This window comes from Acinonyx jubatus, chromosome C1 (assembly GCF_027475565.1).
Source record: "Acinonyx jubatus isolate Ajub_Pintada_27869175 chromosome C1, VMU_Ajub_asm_v1.0, whole genome shotgun sequence".
Lineage (NCBI taxonomy): Eukaryota > Metazoa > Chordata > Mammalia > Carnivora > Felidae > Acinonyx > Acinonyx jubatus.
Window position 1 is genome coordinate 210,060,413 of NC_069381.1, and position 16,466 is coordinate 210,076,878.

The 16,466-nt window shown below is 42.2% G+C and overlaps 1 protein-coding gene across 14 annotated transcripts in view; it reads right to left on the bottom strand.

Moving 5' to 3' along the window:
- Positions 1–12,689, bottom strand: part of LOC106980996 (general transcription factor II-I repeat domain-containing protein 2-like) — a 29,900-nt gene extending 17,211 nt beyond the window's left edge. Inside the window, exons 1-6 of one of the 14 annotated variants that reach the window (XM_053215950.1) lie at positions 12,414–12,641; positions 11,837–11,932; positions 7,055–7,280; positions 5,874–5,960; positions 2,732–2,856; positions 1,484–1,607 (exon numbers count right to left, since the gene is read on the bottom strand). In XM_053215950.1, coding sequence (XP_053071925.1) covers positions 1,484–1,494 — 11 coding nt within the window. In that variant the 5' untranslated portion in view covers positions 1,495–1,607; positions 2,732–2,856; positions 5,874–5,960; ... (1 more) ...; positions 11,837–11,932; positions 12,414–12,641. Of the gene's footprint in view, positions 1–1,483; positions 2,045–2,731; positions 2,857–5,873; positions 5,961–7,054; positions 7,281–11,836; positions 11,936–12,396 lie in introns of those variants that run through there. The other 13 variants (XM_053215951.1, XM_053215949.1, XM_053215952.1 and 10 more) reach the window with 13 other exon arrangements.
- Positions 12,690–16,466: the final 3,777 nt, after the last annotated feature.

Consider the following 16,466-nt stretch of genomic DNA (forward strand, 5'->3'; position numbering starts at 1 on the left):
TCTGTCTCTCTATCAAAAATAAACATTAAAAAGATTTTTAAAAAAGAGAATTCCAGGGGAGCCTGGATGGCTCAGTCGGTTAAGCGTCCGACTTCAGCTCAGGTCATGATCTCGCAGTCCATGAGTTCGAGCCCCGCGTCGGGCTCTGTGCTGACAGCTCAGAGCCTGGAGCCTGCTCTGGATTCTGTGTCTTCCTCTCTCTCTGCCCCTCCTCTGCTCATGCTCTGTCTTTCTCTGTCTCAAAAATAAGTAAAAACATTAAAAAAAAAAAATTAAAAAATTAAAAAAAAGAGAGAATTCCTTTCATACATCCTACTCCATCCTTTCTGATTTCACCACATTCACCCTCTTACTCTACCAAAGCCTAGATACGTAGTGCTAGTGTTCCATTAATTATTACAACACAGTTCTTTTTAAAAAAAATTTTTTTTAAATGTTTATTTTGGAAGGGACAGCACAAGCAGGATAGGAGCAGAGAGAGAGACACAGAATCTGAAGCAGGTTCCAGGTTCTGAGATGTCAGCACAGAGCCCAGTGTGGGGCTCAAACTCAAGAACAGTGAGATCATGTCCTGAGCCAAAGTCGGAGGCTTAACCAACTGAGCCACCCAGGTGCGCCCCCCCCTTTTTTTTTTTACCGATGATGGCTTTAAGGTTGTTGTTGTCTTTTTAATATTTATTTATTTTTGAGAGAGAGACAGAATGTGAGCAGGGGAGGGGCAGAAAGCTAGGGAGACACAGAATCTGAAGGAGGCTCCAAGCTCCGAGCTATATTAATACAGAGGCTAACGCGGGGCTCAAACTCACAAACTGTGAGATCATGACCTGAGCTGAAGTCGAATGTTTAACTGAGCCCCCCAGGCGCCCCTGTTACAACATAGTTCTAATGGGCCAATTCAATGCTTGTTTGGCCACCTGTCCAGGCAATTCACCAAGTGTGCTGTTCTACTGGAGTCAGCCCTGGAGAGAGAAGAATGGAGATGATCTATGACTGAATTCTTCCAATCTTCAGTCTCGAACTTGGTAGAATAAGCCTTCATTTCTCAATGACACCACTACAGTTTTCTAGAAACTTCTGACTGTCCATTTATGATGCCCCCTTCAGTTTTTTTATTCTCTTTTTTCCTTTAAAAAAATTTTTTTTAATGTTTATTCATTTTTGAGAGAGAGAGACAGAGAGAGAGTGCAAGCAGGGGAGAGGCAGAGAGAGAGAGAGAGGGAGACACAGAATCTGAAGCAGGCTCTAGGCTCTGTGCTGCAGAGCCTGATGCGAGGCTTGAACTCACAAACCACAAGATCATGACCTGAGCCACCCAGGCGCCCCTGCCCCCTTCAGTTTTTTATGCCTACTGGTAGAAAGGTTGGATAACTACTCTTTTGTTTTCTAAAATCAGGCCTAAGTGACTTGGGAGAATGCAGTGAAATTGTGTTATGTCTGAACCCAGTAGAAATACATTGTTTTTCAACACCGGTACAAAACACACCTTTTATTCATCCCATCCTTGCTCACCAATCTGATTTGAAAGGCATCCTTAAACACTTCTTTTAACTCACGCTGAATGACTTTATCAGGCAGGTCCTTGATCAAAAGTGTTTTGGTATTTCGAGCTATGTAACACAAAAGCATATTTTCAGTCTGAGTTCAGATCTAATAAGCATCAAAAGTTCTACAAGGGAGGAAAAATACTTCTCCAAGAGTTAGGGAGTGTTAATAGCAATACATATTCCTTCATTTAACAAATGTTTGCACACACATCTGGGTGAGGGCCTATGCTACATGGTACATGAAAATACAGGCTTCTACTCTCGGGAATGTGGCCTTGGAGGAAAAGGCTAGCAAACATACAGTCACATAATTACAAACTCTGATAAGTGCTAAGAAGGAAAAGTAAAAGGGAAATGAGAACATCTAGTAAAGACTTAACCTAGGGGCGCGTGGCTGGCTCAATCAGAAAAGCACGCAACTCTTGACCTCTGGGTCGTGAGTTTAAGCCTCACATTGAGTGGAGAGATTACCTTAAATGAAGGGAAGGGGAGGGGAGGGGAGGGGAGGGGAGGGGAGGGGAGGGGAGGGAAGGGAAGGGAAGGGAAGGGAAGGGAAGGGAAGGGAAGGGAAGGGAAGGGAATCCCCCATACTCCCCCCCCCCCAAAAAAAAAAAGACTTAATCTAGTCTGGAAGGGAAATTTTTTCTGATCTGAGGAAGTGACCTTTAAACTGAGATTCTATGGATGGGCTGCAGGTGGTCAGGGACTGAGTCCTGCAGAGAACATTATGGCAGAGAAGGAAAGGTACATAATGACAGAGAGTACTGTAGACAAAGGATGCTATGACAGGGAAGGTGAGCCAGGCAGCTAGAGCACACAGGGTGAGAGCAATGCAGATAAAGTTTGTGCTGTGGAAGCAGGTGACCTGGTGGTAACTAAGTACTTGTACACAATAAGAAAGAATCTGATACTACTAGTTCCTGACCCAGAGTCTTCTAGATACACAGTTATCTATAATGTTTACTTATTTTTGAGAGAGAGACAGAGTGTGAGTGGGGAAGGAGCAGAGAGGGAGACAGAGAATCCAAAGCAGGCTCCAGGTTCTGAGCTGTCAGCACGGAGCCCGATGCAGGGCTCAAACTCACGAACCGTGAGATCATGACGTGAGCCAAAGTCGGACGCTTAACCGACTGAGCCACCCAGGTGCCCCCACAGTTATCTATAAATAAATTACCTTGTTTACATACCTTTCTTTACTTCCCTTCCTTTTGGTTTTCTCAATTTAATTTCATTCCCAAGGACCTTTGTCTCACTAAGTTTCAAGGCTTTTCCCTGATCATTAGCAGATTTAAAACTCACATAACAAAATTTCCTACAGAGATATAAAAGGGGAAAAAAAACACTAAGTAAGATCAAGAGGCACATGACTTCTGGTTGGCTAGTCACACTGGATGTGAAAGTGGAAATCAGCACTGAGTCATTTACAATTTAAAACTAAGGCTCCACCAACCAGCAATAAGAATGCCAATAAAGTAACCAAAGGAGTGGTTCTCACCTTTGGGCAAGTTTGACAATGTCTAGAGACATTCTGGCTGTCACAACTGGGGGAGTGCTTCTACTACTCAGTGGGGAGAATCCAGGCACACTGCTACAGAGCCTGCAACGAACTGGACAGTCCCCCACAACAAATTATCCGGCCCAAAGTGTCAATAGTGCCAAAATGGAGAAAGCCTGTTCTGGATCAAGGGATGAAGTCAGTGCAAATTCACCTGCTGAAATCTTTATTAGTTTTCTGTGTAGCAACTGACCAAATTTAACCAAAACCTATAGAAAATGAAGTTTAAAAGTAAGGTTTTGAATTTTTGTTTTAAGAAAAATCCATGTGCATTTGTGAATTAGAACAAAAATATCACTCCTAATGAGGAATGTATTAGCAAACCCAAGGGCTATTACAGAAAGATTTTTTTTTTTAATGCAAAAAGGGTTCTTATTTATTGCAAATTACAAACAAAAAGTTAACAAAAACCGTAAGAGCGATGTGACAAAAGTTGTGGCGTAGGCTCTGGAGCCAGAGTGCTGGGTTCAACTCCGAGCTCTGCCACTTTCTAACTGTGTGATGTTGGGCACATTACTTAACTTCTCTGTGCCTAAATTTTCTTTGTGAAATGGGAAGAACAGCAATAATTACCACTGAGGATTGTCTTAACAGGTTCAATGAGTTAATAGAAATAAGGAACGAAGAACAGTGCCTGGAACAGTGAGTGCTCAATGAATGTTTACTATTATTATTATTATTTTTTTAATGTTTATTTATTTTTGAGAGAGAAAGAGACAGAGTGCAAGCGGGGAAGGTGCAGAGAGGGAGACACAGAATCTGAAGCAGGCTCCAGGCTCTGAGCTGTCAGCACAGAGCCCGACATGGGGCTCAAACTCACAAACTGCGAGATCATGACCTGAGCCAAAGTCGGACGCTCAACCGACTGAGCCACCCAGGTGCCCCTGTTACTATTATTATTTTTTGTTTGTTTTTACCTAAGACAGTCTGAGTACTATAAAATATGCTCACACCCAGGAAATACGCTTCTGATGAAAAAGAAGTGAGAAAGATGAAATTCAACTTGGCAAAAAAAGCAGAAGTGATACAGAACCTATATTTGCACCAAAGCGAGGGGGCTACGATTAAATGTGCAGCTTAGTTTAAAATAATTCTGGGCAGGGGCGCTTGGGTGGCCTAGTCCATTAAGTGCTGGACTCGGTTTTGGCTCAGGATGTGATCTCACAGTTCATGAGTTTGAGCCCTCTTCGGGCTCCAAGTTGACCGTGCGGAGCCTGTTGGGATTCTCTCTTTCTCCCTCTCTCTCTGCCCCTCCCTTGCTTGTGCTCTCTCAAAATAAATATATTTAAGAAATAATAAAGTAAAATAAAATAAAATAATCGTGGGCAAATAACATCACTCACTGTAGAAAATCATGGAAATGTGTTTCTGTAAAGACAAGGAGAATCTCAGGATTATTTTAACATTTCAATTGGAAAAATGGGATAGCAATTTAATATGATGGATTTTTTAAATAAATTTTTTAAAATTTATATTTATGAGAGAGAGAGTGCATGCATGTGAGTGGGGGAGGGGTAGAGAAAGAGGGGGACAGAGGATCTGAAGCGGGCTCTGTGCTAACAGCAGAGAGCCCGACATGGGAACTGAACTCACAAACCATGAGATCTTGACCTGAATCCAAGTCAGATGCTTAACTGACTGAGCCACCCAGATGCCCCAATACAATGGATTTTCTAAGAGCCACTGAAAGATTTTAAATATAGTAGTCCCTCTTATCCGTGGTTGCAGTTATCCACAGTCAACTGTGTGGTCTGGAAGCAGACAATCCTCCTTCTGACCTAGCTTCAAAATGTCAACAGCACTCTAAAGCGAGGTCACAACGCCTATACCACGCACCTCACCCCATCTCATCACGGAGGCATTTTGTCATTTCACAGCATCACAAGAAAGAGGGTGTGCATAGCAGAGTAAAAATATTTTGAGAGAGACAAACCACATTCATGTAACTTTCATTATAGTATACTGTTACAATTGTTCTATTTTGTTGTATTGTTGTTCATCTCTTAGCCTGGTTAAGTTATAAATTCAACTTTATCACAGGTATGTTGTAAAAGAAAAAACATAGTATACGCAGGGTTCAGTACTATCTGTGGTGTCAGGCATCCACTGGGGATCTTAGAATGTTTGCCCGCGGATATGAGACTACTGTACTCACTTTGAACTGCCAGAGACTGATGTGAAACCCCACTAAAGGGTGAACAGCAGGTAACAGAAGGATCCGATGAGACAGAAGTCTGGTAACCCACAATGAAACAGAAAAATACGGGAACTCGTAATTTCTCCAGGGATAATAATGCTGGGCTGATCGACTTAACATTCTTCATCTATCAGTATTTACCTGGACATGCCAACTCTGACATCAACCACTGTGAGATCATTTTTAGCAAAAAACTCACTGAGACCGGTTTTTAGTTCAGCAGCGGTTTTGTTGAAATTCAGGTTTCCAACAAACAGTTTGAAAGTTACAGGTGACAGGTGGTTCAACTGCCATACAAAAAGGTTAAGGAAGGAAGGAAGGAAGGAAGGAAGGAAGGAAGGAAGGAAGGAAGGAAGGAAGGAAGAAAGAAAAGAACTCAAATAAACAGTTCAGTAACAATGATGCTAAAAGAAAATTCTGTTAAAGATTCTGGCATACTGTAACGCCAAACTGCAATAAAAATCCCCTTGTTTATCACTTGGGCTTTCGCCTTGTCCACAAACATCATACCTATACTTAACCAATACACAAGTCTCCGTGTTTTGTCTTGTGCTTTAAAACACAACAAACAAGTTACCTTCCAATCTCTGTTTTTTGATTTCAGGGGAAGCCTTCTGTTTAGCCATCTCCTTCTTCCATTTATCAGGTGTTTTTTTGATAGGCTCTGTGGGCAAAAGCCAGAATACTATATTTTTAATGATCTGTCTGTACCACTAATGAGTAAACCGGAAGCTTTTACTCTAATCACAAATACCATACCTATGGTATGTCTACTCTTCACAAAACACATAGGTTAGGTCTGGTCAGAGTACTTGTGAAAGCATTTATAAATTAATCAGAAAGTTCTTCAAGTTCCTAAAAGAAATCCAACAGCCTCTGCCCAAGGGCTTCCCTTACAACCTGAATTCCTTGATACGGGCCACCCCTCTACTGAACTGATTTAGGTCATTCTGACCTTCCTTTTCCTCTTCTTCCTTACAGCCCTTTTCCTCAGTCACTGTCCCCAACCCCTACAGGAAGGGCTTTCTCCCTCTGACCCATGTAGAATACACATCTTCTTTTTCAGATTCTAAATGAAAACCTACCTAATCAATTAGACAGACTTATTAAGAATGAGAATAACAAATTGTTCTTTCAGAAAAACTTCCTGTAAATCTGGCTATAATACACAAACCAAAAAAAAAAAAAAACAAATTCACTGCCACTTTAACCTCTTATTTTGAAATAACTTTAAATGCATTGTCATTGTATTTTAATAAAAATACAATAATTACTTATTTGGAAGCAGTATCTTTTTTTTTAATTTTTAAGTAATCTCTACACCCAACATGGGGCTCAAACTCACAACCCTGAGATTCAGAGTCATATGTTCCACTGACTGAGCCAGCCAGGCACTCCTGGAAGCAATACAATTTAAAATGTTACATAGATTCCATCAAGACAAAAACGAAATCACTGAGAATTAAGTTTGGGGGACTATTAATGCGCGTGGCTCATAGCACCACGACAGAAACAATCAATGTATAATGTTCAGTGAAAACTGATTCTGGTCATGGGGACAGCAGAGGTCAAATGTCCACTGAGATTTCCTCCTCAATGAAGCCAGGCCTGAAAAATCAGCCAGAGATTGCCATGGCAACTTTCTGAAGGGGGGTATCTTCACAGAACGCCTCTAACAGCAATGTGGAAGGACACAGGGCTGACCCTTGCTATCTTGTAGCCACTGGCCAGGAGCGCCTCTGGAAGAGGACTTCTTACCTTTCTCATCTTGGCCCAACTCCGTGTTCTTATCTTCTTCCTCCTCATCGTTCCCACTTCTCTTCTTGGCACTCCTCCTGTCTTTTGGCAATTTGGCCCATGTGGCTGTCTTCCTGTGTGGTGATGTTAGTTTCTCAGCAACCACGGGAGCCAGAGACGTTTTCCCCCCGACTTTATTTTCTGGAGCAGTAGTAACCTCCCCACCATTTTTCTGAGGGACGACAGCCTGGAGGAGAAGTAGCAACAATGAAAGCAGGTCTTCCCCCTGCCCAAGAGGTTACAGTCACATATACAGTCAGCAAGGGCAAGATTTGGTCAAGCACATATGTCAATGTCTATGTTGATCTGAGATGAACTTCTCAATGTGCAGTAAGAGAGCTCCCAGCGCCACCTGACGTGCTCGTCTTAAGAAAAAGGAAAAGAAAAACAAATTCCTAAACTTCACTTAGAGTTATCAAATCAGAATCTTTACAGGGAAGGAACTAGTTTCTAGGAGTATCCAAGCTACTGCCCTAGGAAAATATGCCCAGTCAACTACTGTTTAGGTGGCTCTACATGCCTTTAGAGTGCCAAATTTTTGCATACAAATATACATTAAAGTGAAAAGCTTCCCACAACAGACGACTAGAACATACACGGGAATGAGAGCCAAGCCCCAAACATTGAGTCTCATGTTTTCTAATTACACCATCAATTCCCACCCCATGGCTACTAATAACTGGGCATGGTATTATAAAATTAGATACCTAAAGATGACAATTTTAGTAAAACACTGAATGCAGTTTCACCATACACAAAAGAACAAGATGGGCAATTAATAGAAGCACTGTCTTTATCTTGCCAGTGCTAACTAGAACCATGTCATAATACAGGGAAGGCATTACTGGAGTTATGGGCTGAACTATATCCCACTAAAATTCATATGTCAAAGTCCTAATCCCCAGTATCTAAACATATTACTGAGAGCGCCTGGGTGGCTCAGTCGGTTAAGCATCCGACTTTGGCTCAGGTCATGATCTCACGGTCTGTGGGTTCAAGTCCTGTGTTGGGCTCTATGCTGACAGCTCAGAGCCTGGAGCCTGCTTCAGATTCTGTGTCTCCCTCTCTCTCTGCCCCACCCCCACTCATGCTCTGTCTCTCAAAAATAAATAAATGTTAAAAAGTTAAAAGAAAAAAAAAAGAATATTACTGTATCTGGAGACAGGCCTTTAAAGAAGTAATTAAGTTAAAATGGGGTTGTTACACTGGCCCTAATCCAATATGACTGCTGTCCTTATAAGAGATTAGGCCACAGATGACAGACGAATGACTACGTGAATAAACACTGAGAAAGCAGACATTTACAAGCCAAGGAGAGAGGCTTCAGAAGACCAAACCTGCCAACAGCTTGATCTTCAACTTCCAGTTTTCAGAACTGTGAGCAAATAAACTTCTGCTGTTCAGCCACCCAGTCTGTGATATTTTATTAAGGCAACACCAGCAAACTGGTGTATATATATATAGCCCTCAATCCACATCATAGGAAGAGATAAGTACATGTGATTAGCATTACTGATTATGAACACAATTTATAGGCAAGCAGATGAGGGGGACCAGTGCATCTGGCATGGTAATGATGTGGGATCAGGGAAGTTAGGTGAAAGAGATTAGGGTTTTATTTATTTATTTTTTTAATCTATTCATTTTTAGTAATCTCTATACCCAACGTGGAGCTTGAACTTACAACCCAGAGATCAAGAGTCACATGCTCTACTGAGCCAGCCAGGTGTCCCAAAAGATGAGGGTTTTAATGAAATAATTTCAATGAGCCAGCTTTAGGTTCTGGTTACCTTAAAAGTTCATCTAATTGCAACAGTATTACTACATGCTGCACTAATCAAGGATTATAAGAACCACACTTTAATGACCAAGGGTGACCAGTGTGAACAGTCGAGAACCACATCACATGCTTATCAGCCTAAGAAAAATATTATGTGACTACTCCTGTTTTCCTCTAAGCTATCAGAGTCTGAGTTCCAAAGCAAAAGTTGCATTCACCAATGGGAATGCAAGCTGGTGCAGCCACTCTGGAAAACAGTATGGAGGTTCCTCAAAAAACTAAAAACAGAACTACCCTACAACCCAGCGATTGCACTACTAGGCATTTATCCACGGGATACAGGTGTGCTGTTTCGAAGGGACACATGCACCCCATGTTTATAGCAGCACTATCAACAATAGCCAAAGTATGGAAAGAACCCAAATGTCCATCTATGGATGAATGGATAAAGAAGATGTGGTATATATATACAACGGAGTATTACTCGGCAATCAAAAAGAATGAAATCTTGTCATTGGCAACCACGTGTATGGAACTAGAGGGTATTCTGCTAAGTGAAATTAGTCAGAGAAAGACAAAAATCATATGACTTCACTCACATGAGGACTTTAAGAGACAAAACAGATGAACATAAGGGAAGGGAAACAAAGATAATATAAAAACAGGGAGGGGGACAAACCAGAAGAGACTCATAAATATGGAGAACAAACTGAGGGTTACGGGAGGGGTTGAGGGAGGGAGGATGGGCTAAATGGGTAAGGGGCACTAAGGAATCTACTCCTGAAGTCATTGTTGCACTATATGCTAACTAATTTGGATGTAAATTTTAAAAAACAAAAAATAAAATTAAAAAAAATAAAATAAAATAAAAAGTTGCATTCACCAAGAACTTTCTGGCTGATCGGTATGGAAAGCTAATGCAATGTATAGTGAACATCATAATACGTTAGATGTTCTCTTAACTGTGTCTAACCATCATATAACATATCTATGGCTAGATTAAATGACAGTCTCAATTCCAAACAGGACTTACTAACTTGCCATCCATGAAATGCCAAGCATGTGTGGCTAGCAGGTTCCTCTATAGTACTCAAAATACACCCGGGCATTTCTGTTCCATATGGCTAAAGTATATCCTTAAAAAGCATCAATTGCGTTTGTTCCAAACCTGCAAGTGACCATCGTATTTGCAGTTTCAATTACATAACCAAATCATACAAACCAATCATGCAAAAAGTAAGTTACTAAATCTATGAAAACCAAGTTGAATGCTTTGGGCATATTAGATAAAGCTTAAAAACCTGTAGTCAGGTTAGGTGTGGGTGAGCAGCCATAAAAGGATGGAAAAAATGGTAAATATGTAGGAGTATTCAAATTGCTTTATTAGCAGTCTTTCTGGTTTTCTTTGCTCTAAAGAAACAAACTTGGGGCACCTGGGTGGCTCAGTCGGTTAAGCATCCGACTTTGGCTCAGGTCATGACCTCAAGGTTCATGAGTTTGAGCCCCGCGTCAGGCTCTGTGCTGACAGCTCAGAGCCTGGAGCCTGCTTCAGATTCTGTGTCTCCCTCTCTCTCTGCCCCTTCCCTGCTCATGCTGTCTCTCCTTCTCAAAAATAAAATAAGCATTTAAAAAAAAATTAATAAAAAAAAGAAACAAACTTCAGGGCGTCTGGGTGGCTCAGTCAGTTAAGTGTCTGACTCTTGATTTCAGCTCAGGTCATGATCTCACAGAGTTCAAGCTCCACATCCGGCTCTGTGCTGACAGTGCAGAGTCTGCTTGGGATTCTGTCTCCCTCTCCCTCTCTCTCTGCCCCTCCCCCACTCGCGCTGTCTCTCAAAATAAATAAAAATAAACTTAAAAAAAAAAACTTCAAATTACAGAAGATGCACTTATGGGTGTACTTTGCACAGGGAAGACAAATTATTCCAATGCTGAACCCAAAGTCAAAGACAAAACCTTAGTCCCACATCAAAGGATTGGTAAATGAATATATATTTAATGTTTTAAATTAAAATCAAACGGTATGTGTGGATAATTTACTTTTGACTGATTAAAACAACTACTAGACTGAATAGGGTTGAGGAAAGTTTCTTTTATACAACTCGTTGCTCAAAGTGGACAATAAACGATTGTTGACTGCCTCTTACAACGAATGCTTGGGGGGAAGACAAAAAAAATGAGCTGGGAAGGGGTAAGGGCTTTGGATTCTGCAGAACCATAGATAATCCTGGCTGTGTCGCTTATTAGTTCTAAAACCATGGGCAAGTTAGTTAATGGCTAAATCTGTTTTCCCATCTATAAAATGGGGCTGATGCCGCCTGCCTAATATGGTCACTTAATGCATTAAGCCCGAGCACGGTGGCTGCAGACATGAAACATTCACTATTCATTAGCTGTGTCCTCACTCATCCACCTCAGTTCTTTCAGGACTTAACTTAAACCCGTCCATATTCAAATGCTAATACAGAGGCTCCCAGCCAGAAGCAGAGAATGTAGTAGGGACCTAAACATTTGTCAAAAGAATAAATATGGAAACAGAGATGTTTGGCGGGCATACAAACTAAAGAAATTTAATGGGGCAGTCTGACAAATCAAGAGATTTCCTTTCAAGCCAGTATTTCCAGGCAACCAATATCACTTTTCAAACAAAAAACACTTTTGCATTCCCCCGAAACAAACCTCACTTCTCACAATGTATCATTATTCTTTTTACAGGACACGGGTAGTTGACTCGATAAGATTCTGTTTGGAATTTCTGCATCTATGCTCATGGGAGTGGTCTGTAATTTTTTTTTCTAAAAGTGACTGTCAGATTTTAGCACTGAGTCTAGAGGGTGGGCTTGTGAAACTAGTCAGAGAGTGTTCAGTATACCACTTTTGAGATTAAACAAGGCAGTTTAACTGTTTTACTCTGGATTCTGACAGTAGTAAGTCATTATGCTACGTGCTGTTTATATAATTACCTCATGTCTACTTCCATCGTCTGACATCTCATCTTCCCCATATTCTATCTCCTTTGGAAAAAAACTCATTTTCTTCAGTTCATCTTGCTTTTTTTCCTGCTTAAAATGGACAAGATTATTAGGCTCATCACAGGGCCTTTGACATTCCATGCTATGTACGTTTTGCCTCTAGTATCTGCCATAAGTTTCAATTTGTAATAAATTCTATTTGTAAGAATTCTACTTGTAATAAAATTAGGTCATATCCTAAAGTTAGTTATATTTGGAATATTTTGCTCACACTGGGGAGTAACAAAATATAGCGAAAAAGATAATTTTTGGTAAATGTCTATAGGTCAGATGTCCCATACCGTGACTTCTGCCAAAACCTAGAAATGGTAACTCCTCAAGGTATTAGGCAAGCTTCCAAGAATTCCTCCCTTTCCCTCTCATCGGCTCCCTTCACCACGCGTTTTCAAATAATTTCGATGTTTTTAAAAATTAATTCCACTACCAACTGCTCAAATGAAGGCACACCGGGCCAAAATAAAGCCCCATACAGGTAAAAAATCAGTACCTACAGTTCAAATGTCTTTACCTTTCCAGACTGAGAACTCAGTGTTAAGGAGAGCAGCGTCCATCTCTACCTCCGTCCAAATTTACAACACAAATAAGGAGTCTCGCACCAGAACCTAGAGCCGCCACTTCTCAAGTTAACCCGCAGTCTGGTCCCTCCTTTACAGGCGACTGCGGGGGTGCGGCCCCGCCCACCCAGGGCCCAGCGAGCCACCGCGCACTGCAGAGCCGAGCAGGAAGCCCCTGGCGCCAGCAGATCTGCAGCGCCCTCCCAGCGGCCGCCCAGCACTCTAGACCCGTGCTGAACGCTCCCCGGAAGGAGACGGAGCCCTCGTGCCTCCGCGTCGGCCAATCAGAGCCCGCACAGTCTCTGGGCCAATCCGAGACGCGGGCCCCAGGAGGAGACTGAGAGCGCGAGCCTGGGGGCGGGGTCTCGAGTCAGGGCCATCAATGCTGCGCCTGCGCACAGGGCGGACATCTTGGTCGGTTTTCGTCGGTTTTCGTGGGCGGTTGGGTGTTCGGTTCAGGTTGGCGGAGTAGAAGGTGCAAGTCCTGTTAGGTTTGGGGGCCTGGCGGGTGGTCCCACGTCCCGGTACACCCTTGTCGGTGGGTCCGGAGAAAGTGAATGGCAGTCATAAAAGCAGCCACTCGCCCGCTCGTGAGCAAGGGTAGATAGGTTCCAGGCGCTCAGTTAACCTGGTGAGGCCGCCACCTGCCCGTAGCCGAGAGGGAGGCGCAGGGCATCAGAGGCTGCGACCCGACGGGAGGGATTGGGGGGCGGTCTCTCGACCCCGGGCACCGCCGCCACGCCGCCAGTGACGTTGGTGATGGTTCTAGCCCAAATCATCAATACCTGTTTTGTGCCCGGCATAGTTGCTTTTCACACATTTTATCATGGACTTCTCGAAACTTGTGATTTAGGTGTTATTAATAAAATACCATATCATTTGAAATAATGCCTAGCTGTAAAAGTGAAAGATGTGATGACGCTAAGTAAAAAGCATTCTTATTAAAATCAGGAATAAGAGGGGTGCCTGGGTAGCTCAGTCCGTGCAGCATGAGACTCTTGATCTTGGGGGTTGTGACTTTCAACACCACATGTGGTAGAGAGTTCACTTAAAATTTTGTTTTAAATCAGTAATAAGAGACATATTAATAAAAGACAAAAATGGACAAAGGATATGAAAAGCAATTTTCAGAAGACGTTTAAGTAGCACAAAAGAGTGTGAAACCGTGCTCGACCATACAACCGTCAGGAAAATACAATTTAATAAGATACCATTTGTATCCGTCAGATTAACAGAATTTAAAACCTCAAACAGTATTTTGGGCAGTATTTTAGGATTGTGGGAAACTGGCAAATTGCTACTGTAGGGAAGAAAATACATTTTTTTTTTTTTTTTTTTTTTTTGCTCTATCCTAAATTCTGGGTTGGGGGACAAAAGAGATAAACAAGAGAAAAGCATGTAAGTTTCTTCATCGTAAGTTTTATGTAACACGGGAGCCTTCAAAAGGAAGACCTGAAGAAGTGGTTAAGCCTGAGTGTTTTATGCTTTTGGTGAAGAGTGGAGACTTGTGGGAACACAGAATGGGACAAAGGAGTATGAGCTCAGTGTGGGAAACCAGAGAAAACAGCAAGGCCTGTTGGTTCATATTCCTCATTGGTGTCTTGGAGAAAAGGGTGCTCCTTTCCTCCGCATACAGGGAGGGTACCTTTGCCTCAGAGTCCTCTCTGCACCTGCTTTGTTCAAATTCATTTAGCTTAAAATGTTCAATATGCCAAGGTGCCATACTTCGGGATAGTGTGCCCTGAACCCCCTCATTACAATCACTCACAGAGAACTTTGTCAATTTCCAATCAAGGTAAAAATTCTCATTCCTTATATTTAATAATTCCACTTATAGGTATCTAAATAATAAAGAAGCAGTCACACTGATAGACGTGAATTTTTTAAAATATTTCTTAATGTTTATTTTTAAGAGAGAGCACAAGAAGGGGAAAAGCAGAGAGGGAGACAGGATCCGAAGCAGGCTCTGTGCTGTCAGCAGAGAGCCCGGTGTGTGGCTTGAACTCATGTACTGTGAGATCATGACCTGAGCCGAAGTCGGACACTCAACTGACTGAGCCTCCCAGGTGCCCCCATAATAAAATTCTTTTTAAGTTTGCAATAAAGATTTCACACATTAGGGAACCTGGGTGGCTCAGTCGGTTAAGCGTCCAACTTTGGCTCATGTGATGATCTTGAGGTTTGTGAGTTCAAACCCTGCATCGGGCTCTGTGCTGATAGCTCAGAGCCTGGAGCCTGCTTCAGATTCTGTGTCTCCCTCTCTCTGCCCCATCCCCACTCATGCTCTGTCTCTCTCTGTCTTAAAAATAAATAAAACATTTAAAAAAAGTTTAAATAAACATTAAAGAAAAAAAGGATTTTATTATGAACATTTCCAAACATACATTAAATAGAATAAAAAATGAATCCACTTTTACCCATCACCCAGGTTCAAAACTTCAATATTCTTGCCCAATTTTTTGTAACTATTCCCTGCCTTACTTTCCCCCTTCTTCCCTTCATTTTTTTTACTTGAGCATTTTAATGTGAATCCTAGGCATCCTATCATTCTACCTATAAACACTTTATTATGTACATTAACGTGATATTGGCTTGATACCAGTTAATAGCTGGTCTGTGTTCAATTTTCTGTCTCCAAAATGCCTTCTTACTGTTGGTTTGCTTGAATTAAGATTCAAAAGTTTCTACAATTCCATTTGGTTGTCATTGTCTCAAATCATTTAAATTCTTTAATAGAAAACCTCTTTTAAGTGCTATCTATTTATTGAAGAAACCAAGTCATTTGTCCTAAAGAATTTGACCTCATTCTGGATTTGGATGACACCTTTAAGGTATCTTTTTTTTCTTTAATGTTTCTTTTTGAAAGCGAGCACTTGAGAGAGTGGGGAAGTGGCAGAGAGAGGGGAACAGAGGATCTGAAGCAGGCTCTGCGTTGTGTCAGTGCAAAGCCTAATGTGGGACTCAAACTCAACGAACCATGAGATCATGGCCTGAGTCAAAACCGGATGCTCAACCGACTGAGCCACCCAGGCGCCCCTCTTCATGGTATCTTGAACATATTCGTCCAGCCTCAGTGTTCTTTTAAACTGGTAGTTAGATCTGGAGGCTCCATTACATTAAGGCTCAGGGTTTTTTGCAGGAAGACTTCATGGTTGGTGGCGTGTAATTCTCTTGCCTTCCTCTAGGAGGCACTTAGGGTCTGGTTGTCCCACTTTAGCGAAGTTAAAATCGATCAGACTGTTCGGGTGTTGTCAGCTTCATCACCCATTGTAACCATTAATCTTCTACCTGATAGTTCTAGGCAGTTTGTTTTGAAAAGCAAATGATTGAAAACAATCTATTATTCATTATTGGGGGGAGGGGATATGTGTAGGGACATGATAGGAATCAAATTGCCAAGAGCCTAACAGTGGTTTATGTAGGTGTTGGGAACAGAAGTATCATTTTCATTCTGTATACTTCATTGTTTAAAATTGACTAAAATAGAAACAAAAGAAATCCTGCCTATGCATGTCTAATGAGGTAAACCAGCCAGGGAAAACGACTGGCGGGAAGATTCCAAATCCAAATTCCAGGAAGGGCAGCCAGGGAAGTGCACAGAGTGAAAGCCGTGAATGTAGAGCACAGTCTGCTTTGCTGTGTTTTTGCCTCCGGTGTCCCTTCCTCCTTCTGACAGCCTGCATTCTCTCTAGGGTCCCCCCCTTCCTCCCCTGGATTCAGTTTTGGTGGAATTGTCATAAGAGAAGGTCCGCCTCTCCCGGCCAAAGCTCAGAGGCCAGTCAGGCTCCTTCTCCCCCGCCTTTGAGTCTTGAGCAGCATCACTTCCTCCTGGACGCCTTCCCTCCACTGAGGCAGGTGCCCCCCTTCGGTGCCGCCCCAAGTTCCAGCTGTCAGAGCACTTCTAGGCCAGTAGGTTTGTATGCCCCGTCCTACCCCCGTACAATGGCTGGCACGTGGTGCTAGCTGAATGATGCCCACATTGCTTTCATGCTGCTGGAGACACTTGA